This window comes from Alosa sapidissima, chromosome 5 (genome assembly GCF_018492685.1).
Source record: "Alosa sapidissima isolate fAloSap1 chromosome 5, fAloSap1.pri, whole genome shotgun sequence".
Taxonomy (NCBI): Eukaryota; Metazoa; Chordata; class Actinopteri; order Clupeiformes; family Clupeidae; genus Alosa; species Alosa sapidissima.
Window position 1 is genome coordinate 21,184,211 of NC_055961.1, and position 19,737 is coordinate 21,203,947.

The 19,737-nt window shown below is 39.7% G+C and overlaps 1 protein-coding gene and 2 long non-coding RNA genes across 4 annotated transcripts in view; all 3 read left to right on the forward strand.

Moving 5' to 3' along the window:
• LOC121709962 overlaps nucleotides 1-19,737 on the forward strand; it is a 28,787-nt gene that overhangs the window by 1,800 nt on the left and 7,250 nt on the right. Inside the window, exon 2 of the long non-coding RNA XR_006032065.1 lies at nucleotides 14,187-14,190. This is a non-coding gene — a long non-coding RNA (uncharacterized LOC121709962). The remainder of the gene's footprint in view (nucleotides 1-14,186; nucleotides 14,191-19,737) is intronic.
• Nucleotides 190-14,093, forward strand: sar1b (secretion associated, Ras related GTPase 1B). 2 transcript variants are annotated; one of them, XM_042093722.1, is made up of 7 exons: nucleotides 190-338; nucleotides 3,029-3,103; nucleotides 5,871-5,990; nucleotides 6,945-7,010; nucleotides 7,383-7,486; nucleotides 11,392-11,523; nucleotides 12,405-14,093. In XM_042093722.1, exons 2-7 carry the CDS (start codon nucleotides 3,046-3,048, stop codon nucleotides 12,519-12,521), a joined length of 597 nt encoding a protein of 198 aa, XP_041949656.1. In that variant the 5' UTR covers nucleotides 190-338; nucleotides 3,029-3,045; the 3' UTR covers nucleotides 12,522-14,093. The 2 variants fall into 2 exon arrangements, with proteins under 2 accessions (XP_041949656.1, XP_041949655.1); XM_042093721.1 differs by having other exon boundaries at nucleotides 202-362.
• Nucleotides 18,421-19,213, forward strand: LOC121709961. Its single transcript, XR_006032064.1, has 3 exons — nucleotides 18,421-18,554; nucleotides 18,865-18,915; nucleotides 19,072-19,213. It is a non-coding gene; the product is annotated as an uncharacterized LOC121709961 (long non-coding RNA).

Genomic DNA, 19,737 nt, shown 5'->3' on the forward strand with positions numbered 1-19,737 from the left:
TAAGTCAAACTTTGTAAATAAACTAAAGTTTATAAATAAAACAATAAAAGAATAAGACAATAATTGCGAAAGTCATATTTTCGTATTCCTCATATTCCTATATTCCTCAGAATATATATATACACACACACTGAATTTATTGTAAGGTAAATCTTTGGAATCGGACAAATTAGTGAGTTACAGATACCGGAAGCGGCTGGGCAGGTCGGGAGTAGTCAGCCATTGCTGTGTCGTGGCTCTGTAGCCTAACAAAACACGGAGACTGAAAGAGGCAGTGAGTTGAAGCCGCAGTGTTACGTTGAAGAGGCTTTTCGTCGTTTTAACACGCACAAATCCAGGTATTTTCTACTCTTAGATAATAGGTAAGCATAACACTAAACATTGGATGTATTGTAATATTCACTGATGTCTTCGTGGGTGGTAGAAGGCTAAATGAAGTTGCTAAGTTTTTTGGAGAGGAAGCGCCGCTGAAGCTAGCGCGAGCTAACGTTAGTTAATTGTTTAACATTGGTAGCCAAGGGTCTTTGATTTCTTTAGCGGCTAACTAGCTTTTAGCTAGCTATGATGTGGGGCATTTAAAACACATATGTAGAGAACACAGGCTGTAAACTTTTAATTGACATGACATTTTAAGTTACCAAGGCTTTCTGAAAACTCAGCGATCAGGTATTTACGTTATGAACAATTGAGTTGATAGCTTTGCTAACCTTAGCCATGGCGAATATTGGATGTCACAGCTCGATGGGCACTCCGGCCTTGCTAACTAGCGTCAGCTTGGCTTTTCTGTGACACGTAGAGACCATCTCAGCGATTTAGGATATGTGGCCTTCTCTGACTGAGTGGCTAGTTTAGCTGTGTCTTTTTAACCAAAGCCAGTGCCTCTGTCCACAGTTTAACCTGTTTTACAAAAACATAAGATGCAATATGCTTGAAGTAAGCGAAAATGGCATTAGTCAGTATTTGTTCTGACATCTTACGTTAACCATAAGGTTAGCTGCATAAACTTGGTCAGCTAACGTTGTATCAACTAGATGTCATGAGCTAAAGTTCAACATGATAGTACAATTTGGAATTGTTTGAACGTAATCTACGAGATGCATTCGTAACCTCTGGGTTTTTCGATGGCTGTGTGCACAATAGTTGATTTGGTAGAGTCTAACTGAAGAATGTGGAATTTACGGTGCTTGCTCCGTTTGAAAAAAATTAAATAAACTTTTACGTAGTTGACGGTCTACTCTTGCACAATCAGATGTGGTAGATAGCATACCGATTTCAGTAGGTTATGCTTTGACTACTTGATCGACCATCTCTACCTCTCTTATGTATCTTATGAACCCCAATGTCATGTTGATGCCGAATACGTTTTGATACAACCTGATAGCTAGCATGTCTAAATTTTGACCAAAGTCTAGAAGTCATATGGGTTCATTTTACTTGTAAGTCACTCATCATTTAATCATGTTTATATTTTCATGAAAGAACAGACACACCTCGGTAACGTTAATGTATCCTCTAGTATTGACTAGAACAAAACCTTGGCTACTGAAGATCCACGATTGTTTTGGCATTGACTTGCTCTTTCCAACTCAGTTACACACCTTTTGGTTCAACAGATGCATTTATAGATGCATTTATTTTACGGGTGCATCCTGAATTGTGTGTTATGTCCTTAGCATGACTTGCTGAAGTGCATACAGTTGCAAGTGAAAGTATCGTTTCCGGTTGAAAAGTTGTTCTCGAAGTTCACTGCCATAAGCCGGTAAATGTATCACATCTGCCCACAGGGTATCACGTCATGTAGGGATCTTCCCTTAGGGCACGTGTTGTGAGAGGGCAAGGGAGAGACGTGCTGACGTGTAATTCAGCTGTATTTGCATGTTCCTCACCTTTGCCTTCAGTATACTTTAGCACGGTGACTGTTTACTTATTGTGTAACTAGAACTACAGGTCACACTGATGTCTTCTTGTATCACATAATGCCAATAAGAGTACCCTATTTAAGGTTGCTATAGCGAATCAGGTGTGTTATAATTGGACCATATGGAAAGAAACAATATAGACCTCCATGTTTGTTTTAGTTCAATCTTGAAATATCATTCCATGCATATTGGGCTACTGAACTGTATTGGTTCATACTTATTTCAAAATGAGTAGATGGTTTAAAAGGTTAGCTGTTATCCAAAAAGCAGTTTTGAAATTGGAAGTTATTGCACACATATCTGTGCTGAATGCATGGACTACTACAACGGAACAAATACATCTTGGTGTCTGTTTGTCATTAATTAAATGTCCTAATCTGTAATATTTTACTCAAACAGAGGACTAAGCCCATGATGACAGATTTAATGTTCTGTGACGTTCCTCCTTGCTACTAGCTCAGGGGGTAGGAGTTAGGCATACAAAAATCACGGTTCGGTGTGTATGTTGGGTTTGAAGTCATGGTTCGGTTAATTTTCGCTACAGTACGCCTGTACTAGGTACTGCTAACTTAAATTTCACTGACTATTTTTGGTGTGCAATGGAAATAGTATTTTGAAAAGATGTCAAATGTTTTTGACATAAATTGACTAAACTGATATATGGTCGGCTACTTATTATGCTTGTGTGGGAACTCGAATTTGAAGCATGGTCCGCAAGCAAAAAAGCCTACTGTTGATTACTGTTAAAGACTCCATTTGGTACATTCGGTACCCATCGGTGTTGAACCTAACGCCCTGTACCTAAACGGTTCAGTACAAATACATGTACCTTTACACCCGTAGTAGGAATAAAGTGTCCTCTGGGACTGGCATAAGTACTTTTATTGGCTTCACATAAGACAGTCAACCTAAAGTTAGATTTTTTTGTCGAAGACATAATGTCAGTGGGTTGGCTGGTGGGTTAACCTTTGAATCCCTTTGTCTAATGATAGGTGTGATTGCAGATTTGATTATGTTTTTGTATTATTATCTATTGTCTTTTAAATGCTGTAGCAACAGGTTTCATGGATTGTCTAATACAGTTTCATTTGTTTGTCTGTGCCTTGCAGGATTCACAGCTCCAGATATGTCCTTCATATTTGATTGGATTTATAGTAGTGTCAGTAGTGTGCTGCAATTTCTAGGTAAGTAATCATTCAATTAAATGATCAGTTATTTAATTCCCAACTTACAGTTTTTTCAATCGCTAACAAGCGCATACCCATACTTCAGATACTTTTTCTAAACTCTTAACACACTCACACCTACCAAACACAATTGGCCAAATGGATAATTTCCTTCTCAAAAACACATTTTGTTAAATATATACTAACTCTTCATTTCAAAACAGAACACATCTTTCTCTGCACACACTAACTTTACCAAGAGACTGGAAATCTGACTCAAAATGAAATTATTCTGTCAAAGAATAACACTTGTTTTCACTTCACAAGGTACATGCAGTCAAATTACACCAGGTTTCAAAATACTGGCTATTGTTGACATTACAAAAACGGCATAGACTTTTATGTTTCAGTTTTACAGGTATTTGCATGCAAAACATGCTCTATCCACAGTTTTTACACTAAATGTCTTGGTTGGGAACTGTATTTCCACATGTAATGTTCACATTCAAAAGCATTCCAGTAAAAAGCAAATATTTTTTTCCCTTTACTGTTTACTACAGGAGGTACAGTGGAAATACTGTTTACAGTATGATAGAACAGAAAAAGTTTTACAGTATTGCTTACAGTGAACAAAATATCCATGAAACACACAAGAGTATTCTGAACAAAAAACAGCAAAAAGCCCAGATAAAAAGGGGGGGAACTAAAAAAAAAAACACAAAATTACTGTGTCTAATCTCTGCGATCTTCAGGGTTAGGCCACATGTTTTCATCAACATCGCATCTGATATTATCCAAGGCGATGCACCTGGGATAAAACCATTTGGTAGCAGAGGCAGAGCAGAAGCAGAGGTTTTTATAGTGTATCTAAGGTTTGGAATATTGTGTTTGCTATTGTGGGATGTTGTGTGTTAACATTCGTAAATACTACAAAAACAATCCATAGTTTTGTTGGGAGGTATAGCTTGTCTGTTAAGAAAATGTAAGCATTGTGGAAATGTGTTCACTGACTGCATATTGTGTGAAAACGACATGAAATATGTGAATGGTATGGCCACAAAAGACTGCTGTGCTAATTGTGTTTAGAGTTTTGAAAATGTGACAACTAGTTAGACAAACGCTAGTTAGCAACTGAAAAAAACTGTAATGAAATCTGTCAGCTCTCAGTTTTCCCCCTCCCCAAATGTTTTTATATGGCCAGTTCATTATGCTGTTTTTGAGGTTACTCTATTAGAACTCTGATTTAGTGTAAGTGGTGGTATGGGTTTCACAGGGTTTAACAGATAGCCACCACTCCCTGACGCTCTCCATTGTCCTACATATCAGTAACATTGTGACACGCTGTGTTCTCTCACGTCACACTGACTCACGTTCTTAGAAGCGCGTACCCTGTCAGACAGGTACTGGGCTGGTTCAGCCAGATGGTAATGCTTGCTGACATACGTGTGTGTGTGTGTGTGTGTGTATATGTATATGTATATAATTTATTAACATAACTACACAAAGTTTTGATGGGTATTGATTTTCAATCACCACATTTTGTTCTGGGGAAGGAAGTGATTGGTTATGCTCTGCCTGGTGGTGGCAATAGGATTAGCTCACTGTCTCTCACCACTCTGTTCTAGCTCCTGGAAGCTGATTGCATCATGGGAGTGGACTTTTGCTCTTTTAACTCAGTCTTATGAAGTGTTAGTGAGTTTCTTAGTTGTCTAAAGGACTAGCAGAGTGATGTGTAGTGTAGTGCCAGATTTAATTTTGGGTCTGAGAAGAGGTATACTGTTCCATTAAGGGTTGTTATGAAGCAGATGTAGCTAAATGAGGCTGCTCAACCACAGCTTGACAGGATTTAAACCACTTTCAACATGTGAACACCATGTATCTGGCCAGGCCCAGGTTTCTGTCACACCTAAGGAGGTGCTCCATCTTTTGCATTTCCAAAGGGATCAAATAACACTTAACCGCATCATCATACTATATAAATAAACAGACATACCTCAACAACAGTTGCTGTTGTTTTGGTTTCACTCAATGAATCATATCATCATAAATGTTTGCATATCAACCAACCATAGCATCCATGTACTTACTAGAATGAAAATATGCAAGCTGGCAGAACAAACATTTCTTCAGAGTAAGTAAGTAAGTAGGGTAAAGGGAAATGAAGGCCATCATGATGACATCCTTGTTTAGTCATTCTTTCATTTTATAACCACCGTTATGACGTAAGCAAGCAGAACTTCTCCAAATTGTCCCATCAGACACAGATGAGGCTAAAATTGTTGAACTGAAACTCTGGGGGTAATGAGTATTCTTTTAGTTTCCAGCTCTTTGGATTAAAAGTGTCTGCTAAATGAAGAGTTTGGTTCCAAAATGCTATATCTCCATTTTTAAAAAAAATAAAAAGTAATGTAATTTAATTGTGTCTTTTGGGTAATATCAATACAATTGCTGTTGTATTGTTTTGACTGACCAACAACAATATCCAACTACAGTTCTACTGAAATTACTTGGAAAACAAAATGTAAAAAATGATTTATGAAAATTCATTAATATGGAGGATATAGCGTTTTGGAACCAAACTCTTCAAATGTAGATCAAAACCAGTTAAACAACAGCTGACCTATATAACACAAAGCGGCCATTCAGCCAGTCTTACTGTCACTAAAAATGAAATTACATTAGCCTTAGAGTTGAGGTCCTTTCTCCTTTCTAACAAGAAAGAAAAACGGGACATACCGGTAACAAGTATTTGTGTGTGTGTGTGTGTGTGGTTGTGCGCCCTCAGGACTGTACAAGAAATCCGGCAAATTAGTATTCCTGGGCCTGGACAATGCTGGAAAGACCACACTACTGCACATGCTCAAAGATGACAGATTGGGACAGCATGTGCCAACCTTACACCCAAGTAAGTGGCTTTTGGACTCAGCGCAGCATGAAGACCAAGGCTGTCTGTCTGTCACAGGCCACCTTCGCCAACGTCACAGTAACCCTTTTTCCATTAAAAAGATAATTAGTTTAAAAACGATGCGCATCAAAAAGTTTGTGCGACACGTGATGGGAAAAGGACTTATGTTTCTGTAACGTGGGTTTTGTCGTGCTAAGTTAATTCACTCACCAGAGGTGGATTAACGACAGTTAATTCGACAATAATGTGATGGAAAAGGGTCGGAGCGATGTAAGTTTGCGCGAAAATCTGAATTTTGTCTCGCTTATACCAAGGTGTTCACCTCACAATAATGTTCCATTCGCTACTTTTGATACATTCGCTACATCTGTTGATGGAAAACCACCCAGCGCAGTAGAAAAATGCTAGCCTGATAAACCAGACCCTGGAATCTTTCAGATTAAGGGTCTGGCCACGAGTAATGAAAATGGCCCAATTCGAGGGCCGGCACCAAGCATGCATTTGAAACTCTCACTGCACACAGTTGGATAACGCTACGACCAATCACAACAATTCATCAGTGTCAGTCATCAGTGTCGCTCGCCTTTGTCCCGCCTATACCGATTTGATTGGTCCCTCTCGCTCGAGAGATAGAAGAAATTTGGATCATTGCTCGTGGCCAGAGTATCTTGCGGGCACAATTCAAATTGTGCTCTCGCGAGAACTCTGGATTTCCAGGGTAGAAAAATGCCCATTAACAGGGACATTAAGACATACTTTTAATTCACTATAATCGGTCTGTTGAATGGAAAACCATTTTGGTGCTTCTAATATAGCCCAAAATTACATCGAATTATGAGTTAATTAGCTTGAAAAACGTATGGAAAAAGGGCTAGTGTTAATTTTATATGACACGAAGAACACTGCAGTGATTTAATTAGCTTTTAACCCATCCTCTGCTTGTTTCTTCGTCAGCTTCAGAAGAGCTGACGATTGCTGGTATGACCTTCACCACTTTTGACTTGGGAGGTCACCAACAGGGTAAGTACCAATCTCTGTTTAGGAGTAGGAGTTTATTATCCTACAACATTCAAAGACTTTGAGTTTGAGAGTGTGTGCAGTGATGCTTCTGTGGTAGTTTATACTAATGTAGAGGTTGAATTGGTTGAATAAACTAACTGGAAATTTGCTGTTGAGCTTTCATAATCTCATGAATGCTGTTGTCTCATTATTTCTCTCTCCCTCTCTTGCTCGCTCTTCCTTTTTCTGTCTCTCTGTGTGTGTCTCTCTCTCTCTTTCTTTTCTCTCTCTCTCTCTCTCTCTCTTTCTCTCTCTCTCTCTCTCTCTCTCTCTCTCTGTCTCTTTTTCTCTCTGTCTCTCTCTGTCTCTTTCTCTCTGTTTGTGTATGTAAAGCACGACGAGTGTGGAAAAACTACCTCCCTGCAATCAATGGTATTGTCTTCCTGGTGGATTGCATAGACCATCCAAGACTGGTAGAATCGAAAGCAGAGCTTGATGTAAGTGTCCAATGCCTTGAATGTGCTCTTGAAAACGACAACAAAGGGATGCCTGATCTAGTTATTGTGGAAAACTTAGTGGGGACGTGCAGAGGTTTTGCAAACATATTCTGTGCATGCACATAATAGCTGCCTGCCAGCATGCGAGTCTTGAGAACCACATGAATGAAACCTCAGATGAACACAAACACAAATGTGGAGGTGAGTCATCTGATGGGTCATCAAACTGAACTCCTGAATGCATCCAAACCGGGTGCACACTGGATGCTTGTGTGGTCAAAATAAAGTATTAAACCACAAAGAGGCAAAAAGTAGCGGACAGGCAAGCCGACCGTATGGTAATGTACAAAGCTTTATTCACGACGCCGGAGACAGGTTACAAACACACAAGCATCCTAGCGAGCATGAGAGCAACAAGTCTGTCGTAGACAGTCTTACCATTATTTATAGGACTAAACAGGGTATTGATGGATTACATAAAATGAAAGTAAAAAAGCTGTCATTATTAAGAAAGTTAAATATAAGAAAGCTGTTATTACTCAGACCCCGTAAGGCGGTTGACCTCAGATGTCATGGACAAGAGAAACTCAAAATAACTCTTTGTAATGACCGTCCTTGTAATGTCCTTTACATGTAGTTAATTGGACAACAGCAACCCGAGTAGACATTTAACAGATAAATTGTAGTCCGATTACTGGAAATTTCCCCACACTTGCTGATCAGGCCTTCGTTGTGCCGCTGGACTTGTGATGAGGACAGTATTTCACAAATATTCCATCATTACAGAATACGGTGAGAGTGCCTTACTCGGTGTGTAGTCAGTTATTCGCGTCATTAAATGTGAAATGAACGAAAGAGAAATAGGGTGATCTAATCCAACGGGTCTTGTAGACTTGGATGCATTTCAAAGACGAGTCATAACAGAAACGGCACACAGCTGCTAGCAGGCGAGATGAGAATGGTGATAAATTCAAGCATCAAACGGCTCTTCTGTGAGATACAGAGAGCACCGCAGCTTTTGGGTAAAAGGCTGATGGTGGCCTAGAGCCTCGTAGCTGCAGCCTCGCAGTAGGGCTTAAAGCAGTGGTCCCCAAACTTTTTCTTCCGAGGGCCAGCTCACTATGCCTGGCTCTAAGAGGGGGCCAGAGGACTCTGAGTATATCAGTAACCATAAATAGCTTAGTGCTGTGAACAACAACAGTCTACCTTAGTTGAATATTCCATTACATTTAATCATAGGCTACTGCAATTTAATACCATTGTTAGCTGTGTTTATATTGCCATCATGCCATGTAAAATGTAGCTCAAATGAAATAATACTAATAAAGACTTTAGCATTCCCAAAAGTATTAGCAGGGAGTCCCAAAAGTATATTTTATTTAAAATGTGTGAACTCTGAACTCTGTGTCTTTGCATACACAGCTCAAGTTGTGAACAAACAATATCCTACAAATAATTTAAAGTTCTCAAACTATGAGAGTTTTATGAAGTTCTGGCAAAAACATCTGGAATGACCACCATTCTAACTTTCACTCACCTGATGAGAACTTTGTGAATTGTGAATTTGGATGACCATTTGAACGAGTGAATCAAAAATAGAAATAATTATCCCAGGAAGTCCCAGAAATATGACTTGAATAGAAGTTAGTTAGTTATTATCAATGAATTGATAAACTTTTAGAATACTTTGAGCACTGATGCAGTCAGTATAGGCCTCTTACATTGTTTGCAGGTAGGCCTACATTTCATTCCGTTTTCGATGGTAAACGTGAAACAGCACCAAAACAACCACTAGTGGACGAAAAGAGTATTACACGTGTACTGTTAAGACTCGCCATAGAGAATGAATGGGGGAAATTACAGAGGTTATAGTAGTGATGGGCAAATGAAGCTTTGGTGAACCACTGAACCACAGCAGTGTGAACCTAGCAACACTAGCTGAAAAGCAAAAAGATGGCCGCCACACATCAGGCTTGGAATTTCACCATTCTGGGGGCAAGGCCACTTGGCCTTCAGTTGGGCATATTTGGTGGGGGGCACAAAGGCCACATGTCAGGGCACCAAGGCCAAAGTTAACTATACAGTAGTAGGCTATAAAAATGATTAAAGTTTTATTTAGCCTATTCACTGCAGTAGACCTGCATCACTGTATGAAACATTACAGAAACATGACATATTACATAGAACTGTAAATCATCTGATCATCTAATATTTACAGATCTAGGCTATATATAACATTTATTTTATATTTGGCCTGTTATAAAATCATGTATTGAACAATTTAACCACAGCTCAGCTTTAAGAAACTCAAATAGCCTAGATGCATGCTTAGCATTTTGTGATCATTAGGCTAAGGCTACTTTCACAAACTCAGTCAGCTGTCCTCTCAATAAACCAATATCTAGGCGATATTTGTAACATTTATTTTGTATTTGGCCCGTTATGAAATCATGTGGAACAATTTAAACACATTGTAAAACTTAAAGCCCAAATTTGGAGACATCCATGCATGTCGAAATTTACTGCAAATTCAAAACTGGATTACTCTGGAACGGCTAACTGTACAGGGGACCTGTACCTAAACTGTACTTTAAACCTTTGTGTTCGGTAAGGTCTGCTGTTTATTCTGATATATGGTTTGTCGTGTGGTAAAAGAGGTGTTCGTGAAGTATTCCACCAAGATGAATGGGTTGGGAGATCATGGGACGCAAAACCTTCAGTAGAATGTATGATTAAATTGAATTATATTATTTACTTTTCTTGCGAACCGTTCAACTCCGCAATTATCGGGTAACATCGTTTAAAAGCTGAGAAAAAGCTCTTTCATGTGATACTTGTGATGAATAGGCTTCTTCGCGAGTAGTTCAACTGAGATGAATGGGTGAATTTGGTCGCACTTTATTTCTTGCGCTGTCACTTTCTCCACTGCGTAAAAGACTAAATTAATTTGCGCTGTGAATGCTAAGATTATTTTGACAGGCCACAGGCTAAATAAAAATCGCTATTAGTAGGACGCAAAGCAGAATATTGAAAGAAGGGGCCACCGTGGCCTGGAAACCTCTGATTTTCAAAGGGGCCTCACGGCCAATGCAAGAGGCAACGACGGCCGTGGCCGCTGTGAAATTCCTACCCTGCCACACATACATTTTTCAACATAAAAGTCCATAGCAAACCAATATTTTTGGTTACATATACTGGTTTGGGTAAGGACTTTTATGTTGAAAAATCTACATGTGGCAGCCATATTGGATTTTTTCATTAGTGTTGCTAGCTTCACACTGCTGTGGTTTAGTGGTTCACCAAAGCTTCAGTTGCCCATCACTAGGTTATAGTTTGACGATGTACTCCCGTGCGGGCCAGATGCTATATACCACAGACATGTTTTGGGGGGCCACCCAAAATGAGGTGGCGGGCCGTAGTTTGGGGATCACTGGTCTAGTCTATGGGCATGAAAGCTAGAGAACCACTGTGTCTCAAGGCAGTGGCACTCCTACACAAAATGCGCACACTGTGTACCCTATGGTGGACTGGCAGTTTTGTTTTGACTGGTAGTATGGATGGTTAGAAAGCAGTGAACACTTTTGATGTCTGTTTTGATGTCTGCTGCAGGCAAATGCGGCCTACGCCTGTTGGTAGCTGTGCACGTAATGAGTTCTGGAAGGGGCGTCACTCAGTCAACAACTGTCAGTACCCCCTCTCCTCTCCCAGTCAAGAACTCTCTTTTCACGTTGCGTTACCCATTATTGACCAAATAGGACAGCTCTTGTTTTCATTGTGTTTACATGTAGGCTACCTTGGTTATGTTTTGTTTTCTAACGATTGACTCCTGGAAACCATAAGCTCTGTGCTCACCAAGCTGTAGAATATGTGCCTAATGTAATCATGGCCGTTGTGTCTTGGAACAGGCCCTCATGACAGATGAAACCATTGGAAATGTGCCTATCCTCATCCTTGGAAACAAGATCGACAAACCAGAAGCCATCAGCGAGGAGAAACTGCGTGAAATTTTTGGATTATACGGTCAGACAACAGGCAAGGTGAGTGGGAGTCTTCGAAGCTGAGTAGTTGTTCTTGATTGTAGTGTTCAGTTAAGCAATATGGCAGCGTAGGGTTGGTAAGAATATACCCACGGCTGTGGTTCGTCTGGAGGCAGAGGGGGTATGTCCTTGGCCATGGGTATGTACTTTTTACCAAACCCATGATCACAAGTGCAATATTGTTTTTATGCGATAGTTCTACTACCATCTAATCAACTTTAAAGGCATCAAGTATTTCAATTTCGATTTTTGTTTGTTCTTTCTCCAACCCCCAAACATAAATCCAGTCTTAGTCTTGGCATCTCCTGCAGCATATCATGCGAGAGCCAAATTCAGTGAGTGAGGTTATATGTGGTTGTGCACACAATACATTTTAGAGCCCACTTGCTTGTCTATACGGTCATGCTATATTGAACATTCACCCTTCTCCATTTACTGCGATTTCTCACTCAAAAACTGTAACGTAATGAAATCGCTGTTCTGTCATTTTGAATTAATGGAACGTTCACGTCGGAGTGATTACTAGCAGTGAGCAACAATCCGAGTGGGGATGTCCTGGGGATATTCCCACTGTGGAATATTTCTTGCCCAAGCAAAAGTTAATAAATGGTTTGACTGGACCTAACTGTGTATATAAAGCATGTATTGGGGGGGGGGGGGGGGGGGGTATTCAAATAATGAGGAGTGATAAACGCACTGATTACTTAAGGCATAGTCAGAAGGTGGCAGTTTAGCAAAGGTCTTTATGCCAAATTCCATCATGACTCAAAGCAAAGCTTTAGACCTCAGCCTCTGATAAGTAGGGCAAGGTAAATGGCATGCATGTGGGTGCGAGGGGAATGCTAGCTCATGTTTGCTAATGCTGTTGGTCTGGTTTCCAGGGCAATGTCCCTCTGAAGGACCTGAACACGAGACCACTGGAGGTGTTCATGTGCAGCGTGCTGAAGCGACAGGGTTACGGCGAGGGCTTCCGCTGGCTCTCGCAATACATCGACTAGATGCCCCCCAGGCCAACAGAGGGCGCTCCAGGAGCCCAGCCTAGCCCAGACCGCCAACACCATTCCCAGTTCCATGTCTGGAAAAGTCTGCTCTTGAAAAAACAACCAACCAACGACAAAATGAAAAAAAAAAAAAAAAAAAAAAACACCACCAGTACAGCTCGAGCCCAATAGACTTTTATTGGTCGAACATTTGGTCTTACACCCTCTTCTCACACACTTGTTTTCTAAGAGAATAACCTAGCCTTGACTGTGCAGATACAGTACATGTAAATCTCAACTGAAGATTTTTCTTTCTTTTTTTTCTTTTCCCTCCACAAGAAGCCCGTTGGTGTGTGAAATGCAACTCCGTTGTAGGTGATTCCGATGGTATATGGGGGCCAGCTGTTTTGAAACTCAGTTTAAACAGTTTGTCAAGTTGTCCTTTCTCTGCGCAATACACTTTTCTACAGGAAGGCTAACATTCAGACATTTGCCTTTGTCCATCATGTTTTTTTTTTTTTCTTTTGTTTTTTTTCTGTTTGTTTTTTTTTTAAACATGATTTCATTAAACTTGTATAATTATAAATATAAAAATAATATTATATATATATATATGGCCATGTAGACATATCTGGTTTTAAAGGATTTTTGTCTGGCAGTCCATTGTCCTCCCAGCTCTGTGTCATGCAAACTTGGAAGTCATGAAATCCAGACATTTTTACTAATTGAAATTATAAAGTGAAATTGACACCTGACTCAGACAGCTCTTGTGAACTCTTAAAATGTTAATCCTCACAACTTTTATTGAAACGTAGACTTTTCACACATTCTCTTGTGTTACCAAGTGCATCTAAAGGTAAACGAAAGACATGGCAATAAATCTTTCACGAGACAGAGGAAGTGCATTTCTCTTTTTAGGAAGGACATGGTGATATTTCTAATCGACCAAAATTGTCTCTTATCTTTGGGGGTTGTGGTTTTGATGGTAAATCTACAGGAAAATGACTACATGACTGTGAATAACTAGAAAGAGTAATGGAGTGAACTCAGATTTGTGCTACATGATGGAAGTGATTCCTCCGAATGCTAATTGATGGTTGTATGGGGAGGAGACCAAACCGTGACCCCCTACCTAAAAGAGAGATAGAGAGCGCTAAGAAAGAGGGATGTATTCCTGAATGAGTGAGCGGACCAGATGTAATGTAAACAAACACCATACATGGAGTTTTTTTTTTTTTTTTAAAGAAGTGGATTCCTGAGTAGCTCTTGATTTGATCAATGTGCATTACAAAAAAGAACTATTATGCATGCCTTGTTCCTTAATTTTTAATGACCACATACAGAGAGTATAGCGAGTGAAATTTACAACATGGGGGTATCGTATGCCAAATTAACACGAGTAGAACTGAGAATAGGCTCAGTAGTCTTTTCTAAAGAAAAAACCAAGAGGAGGCGAAATGGAATGGCACATAATCGTTTTTCTGTTCTGTCCCTTCGTGTCATCATTCTTTCATTCCATGAGCTGTTCCATGTAAGGGAGAAACTGTTGTTTGCATCATAAATTGTAATAAATGTTTGCAATGAAAACTGGCTGGGGTGTATTTGCATCTCATTTCACTGGATAGTAAATTTGATCAGACTGCAAAGATGAGTGTTTTACAACATGGCTCTTCACATTCACAGTGGAGTAAAAACGGTGTAGTGTGGCTCCAGGTGTTTGATTAAGGTTTAGGTTTTAGTCCTCATGACTTTACATAGGACGTTTTTAGCTGTAATGTACATACAGGGTTGCCTTTAGGTTAAAGACAGATGCTTTTGTGACCTAAAATAACATTTGAGTGCAGTACAGCAAGTGGCCAATGGATGGCAGTATTGGAAATAAACATTTACTTCAGAGGAACATAAACTGTGTCGATAACTTATTTAGCTATTTAAAATTGGTCATGCCCCATGCTGCCTTGAATTTAGGAAGCTATGTTTATTATCTTGAAGAATTGAGTATTGCGTACATTTTATCAGTGCATTGGTTGTACAGTTACCGTCTCAATACCAAAGCCAACCAACAAATTAGAATGAATAAATCAACTTCAACATAATGTGTTTATAATACCTTCATTGTACAGTTTTCATATTATCTCTGACATGACCAATGCAATGTAAGTGTTACTCGTTCATCCAAGTTAATTCGTCTCCAGCTTGTGGCAGTAGTATATGTTCCCTGGACATTCTCAGGAAAAGGGATGATAACGCCCCGGGCCCCCACCCCACCCCACCCCACCCCACCCCCTCTCTGTGATGTCCTCCCTCTTGGTCATTCCCTCCCCTCTCCCCTGGAGAGCCCCAAAACCTTTGGGCTCATGGCCTGCCCAGTGCCCACCCCTGGTGGGCTGTCTGCTGTGTGGCACATCGGTGAAGTGGCCCGTGTGGTGTCTCTGCACAGCGGTGAGCGTGTGGGGAATGTTGAAGAACTGCGCTGGACAAGAAACAGAGACGGTCAAGAAAAAGCAGTTTCAGTAGCCGGGTGCCATCTGGAACGCTGGCATGTTCTAAATTTGCGTGTGAGTGGGTGGAGGTATGACAAGCTGATAATGGTCCAGCTGTAGGTCGTCTGGACACAAAAAAAGATCAACCACACATGTCATTATTAGCCATTGAGAACAAGCTAAAGATATCCCTCCCTGCCTATATGCCCCCAGCAAGAGGAGATCACTCACATGAGGAACCTCTGTGCCTATAGATTAATTTCATCATTCTTAAAGTTTCCTGAGTGAAACTGAATCGAATGCTATTCTGTCATTTTGAAAGGATTTGTCTCTGTGAGGTGTTCAGCTGTTCTTGACGATGAGTTGATGGGTCTATCCTTCCTTTTACTGAAGAATATTAGTGTTAAGTGATGGTTAGTTATATACAACTATCTTCAGCCCTCCTCCAGAATCAGCTCTTTAACTTTCTCTTATTAACAACCCGAATAGATCTACTTCTTGCCACATGATCATCAGGAACATATCATGGATGGTTTTCAGATTTGTGATTCCAAGCTTCTAAGCAACAAGCAAGTTTTTTTACAGAGCACATTGATATGTATTCACTTAGTAAATATTACATGGCAAATAAAAGCTGAGATAACACAGGCTAAATATATTTTGAGTGCATGGATTATTCTAGTTATTAAATAAAATATGGTTACTTGGCTACTGAAGACTGTGTTTTATTTTCCATCATTCATAATGGTATTTGCATTACTTCTTTCCAAGAGAATGTTTTATTAATTAAGGGTCAAAACGGATCAGTATCTCTGATTCCTCGGTATATTGTTCATTGGAAGGTCATCATGTAAACTGTATTTGAGTAGTCAGGAGTGTGCTGTTTACTGTATGTTTGGGTCAACAGATGTGGCAGCCCACCCAGATCTGTCTCTGTATGCCAGATGACCAAAGGGAGCATGTGTACGCCTTCAGCGATCATGGGCCGAGCAAAATTAAACAGACGCAACGTGTTTCTTCATTAAGATCTCTGCCTGCTCACGCTATTTGATTACTAGCATCCTCAGATGTGGAAATATGGAGTAAGGTTTGAAGAATGACTAAACAATATCTGTTGTATCTTGCAATATTCAGAACTTTCATGCAGATGTATGGATTAAGAAGGGGCGCAGGCCAGGGGTAGGAGGGTCAAATGGCTTTTTTTTACTGAGGTCTTACATATTACTGTGTAAGTATGTCCCTGTGGAAATGTAGCCTTTAAAGGCACCTGTAAGTTGTTTTTTTTACCTTAACATAACGGGCCTTAACATAACCTCACTCCCCCGACACCTGGAGTGCTGCTGCCATGCGAGCTAGTAGCCTGGGCTTTTAGCCGTTTGTCAGCACACTCGACTCCCGATCCAGGTGCTGCTGTTTGCAGGTTCGAGTCCGGGCATGTGCAGGGCTGAATCGCGCAGGTTCAACACAACGCAGGTTATATGCAACTGCATGAAGGGCATACAGAAAGATTTTAGTGTCAGCCTCTTGGTTGCAAGGACTTAGGCCTTCCAGACTGTCAGGTTTATTGCAAAGAACATTTCTTCTTTGGTCACAATCACCACATTGTTACGACACCAAGTCACAACAAGCTAGACACCCAAAACGTTCAGTCTTGTTTTCATTGTCTCGCAGGAAGCTTTTCCAATTAGGTGGTACTTTGGTTTTGTCAGACACTCTACATCTGCCGCCCTTGCCTCGGTTTGATCGTGTTTCAGCCTTCAGACTGGAATTGCAGTAGACATCAAATATGATGTCTGTCGTAGTATACTTTGATAGGCATGTATCTTTGGAATAACCTATTGAACAGCATATTCTTCAAATGTCACTGATGCCTTTGGAGACAATGAATAAACAAGAGAAGATCCATCGATTATGACTGCATCACATTTAGGTTCTTTGTCTGGAGGAGAAATAAGAGTTTCCAGAATGTTGACAAGTTTTGACTTCTGACCCATGTGGAGTTTTCTGGAGTCGCTCAATGATGCAGGGAAAGACTGGTTTTCATGATTAAAGAACTTGCTTCTTACAGTCACCTGTACCTGAGTCTGACTCTTGGCGAAAGAAGTCAGTCTTGTTCTTTTTAATTGGTTTGTAGAAGGAAGCTTAATCACCCAAACCATTGAAAAAGTCTTTGAAAGAAACCTTACCTTTCTCAAGATGAGGGCCAATAAGCTCAGTGGCACTATGGTGTGCAATGGCTTTTGACTCTAGTGTGAGAAGATCTCTGGACTCCTCCTAAAAATTGACAATTGCATTGGCCTGGGCTTGGTCAAAAGCCAATCCGGAAAACACTTTGTGGGTCTTGTGGACTTGCTGAAAATCATTGGCCAACTGAGGATGTGTTTGTTGTAAAGAGACCATGTCTCTAAGGTGTATGGAAAGCCGTCTAGCATAGTTGACATTATTGTTAGCTAAGAAGAAGGGGATGAGTGTAGACAAAAATTGACAATATTGTTCCTTGACGATTGACAATTGCTCCTTTGTTCCCTATAACCCTGTACTTCTGCTCATCCTATGTATGTCTGTGTTGTGTGCCCTGATATTGAAGGTTTCCTTTTATTTATGTTTTATGTTCTTATGACTATTGGTTCAATGTGTTTTTCTGTATTATCTGTCTTAGTCCTTATCTTTAGTTGTCCGCTGTACAGCACTTTGGTCAGTTTATGCTGTGTTTAAATGTGCTTTATAAATTAAACTTACTAAACTTACTTACTTACTTACTTACTTACTTACTTACTTACTTACAATACAAAGTGAAGTGAAGACCTGATCAAAGAGAACATCACCAATTGCATTGACATCAAAAGCTCCCAGAATTGAAACGGTGGACCCTTCATCTGCCTCTTCTCACACCAGTCTTCCCAACTTAAAGAAGTATGCCTTGATCGATATTTGAGAATAAATATTCGAGAGAGAAAGAGAATCAACGATATTCAAGAGTGAGCTTCGATAAACGATTTTCGAGTGCAGTCCAACTATTTTGACCTTAGAAATAGATTTCTTTCTTTGCACCATTTAATTTGTCATGTCAAAATACATAACATACAAATTGATGCAGATCATAAGCCCATGAAAGTTCTACAGCAAAAACATTTGTCTTATTTGCTATGCAGATGATACCTAGATATCCACTCAATCTCAAAAACTCCCAGTCAGTTACAAAGCTCTTAGACTGCCTTGAGGACATTAAAGCATTTATTTTACTGTCTATGCCCAGACCCCACTTTGTAGTTACACGCGCCTGTCCTAGTTGTTCTGTAGGCTAATATAGCAGCAGCAGGGAAAGGAGACACTTCATGAGTGGGAATATCCCAGGACATTACATATTACCCGAGTATACCCTTTACCAACGCCACTCTCATTTATGCTGTAAATTCTGTTCACTTGCAGGTTTCAGAGAATGCTGGTAGAGCTCTCTATGAGTGTGAGCTGTGGGAGATAACCAAGAACTGACAACCACCTACAGAAGAGGTGGCGATAATGGCTCTCCAAGAGGAGGTTGTGAGTCTGAAGGCTTTTATTCAACAAGGTTTGTAGAGTGTTTTCATACAGATGTGAACTTTTACATTAAAATTTACATTCATTAACTTTAATGAAATAGCAGCTTCTTGGTTGTACAAGTTTAGTAAAAAATTGAGGATGAAACTAACTTTTCCTTTCAGTGTGTATCTGTGTGCTTCTCTCTTCTGTGTATATGATATATTAGTTGTGTTGTGTCATGTAAAAGTGTTAGGCTGTCTGTGTGGACTGCTTCACATTTTCGCCTCACCATCATATATCTTTTCTGTGTTAGTAAACTGTAACTATTTGAGGTCCTAATTGATTGTGCTATTTTTTAGGAGGCACTTAGAGGGAATGCCTGGACCCTGAGAGGACTAAGACGATAATTGGTGAGTTTATTTTATTTGTTATGTCTTTCTCTCCAACTCACTTTGTATTTATCTCCAGTTATCGTGATAACACAACATTGTTTCTGCACTTTAGCATCTGTATTTGTGTCACTAATATTTTGCATGTTCTATTTGTATATGTTCTGTCTTATTCAGAGACCACCCTGAAGCAGTTCCCAGGCCAGACACTCACTCCAGATTGCTCCAGATTGCTGGGCCAGGCAAGAAATGCCAAAGTGACAGAACTGAGGTTCCATAACAAAAACAAAGATTTTCAATAAAATAGAATAAAAGATAACAGAAGTGTTGTGTGATTCTTCCTCTTTATACTGATACTATGGTTGATTTTAAGTAAACACAATAGTGAAATATGTATTGATCAATGTGGAAAATATCAAACCATAGTAGAATATGAACTATATTAGAGAAATATATGTCTGAAATATATAGATCATGTGATCAGAATCTTCATCAAGGGTCATGTGATCATGCTTCTTAGTGTCATATATTTAAATATATTTAATTATATGCATAAAATATAAGAAAGTGGCCAATATTGAATATTTACTTATATTTTGAAATATATTGATACATACATGGAAATATATGTATTTAACATAGATGTAAATATATTTATTTAACATAGATGTGCTTATACTGAAATATGTTCAAGCTGCATATATGTGAATATATAATTTTTCTGTATGGGGTTACATACATTTTTACTGAACTATATATATAATTTTTTTCCGGGGGGGTGTCCCGGATTTTCACAAATCAAATGTGGCAGCCCTAGTCTATGTCTGGGTGTGTATGACCGTG

Coding starts and splice junctions, on each gene's coding strand:
- sar1b (XM_042093722.1), top strand. CDS start 3,046: ATGTCCTTCATATTTGATTGGATTTATAGTAGTGTCAGTAGTGTGCTG. Junction 7,011..7,382: donor CTTGGGAGGTCACCAACAGG/GTAAGTACCAAT, acceptor GTGTATGTAAAG/CACGACGAGTGTGGAAAAAC. Junction 11,524..12,404: donor ACGGTCAGACAACAGGCAAG/GTGAGTGGGAGT, acceptor TCTGGTTTCCAG/GGCAATGTCCCTCTGAAGGA.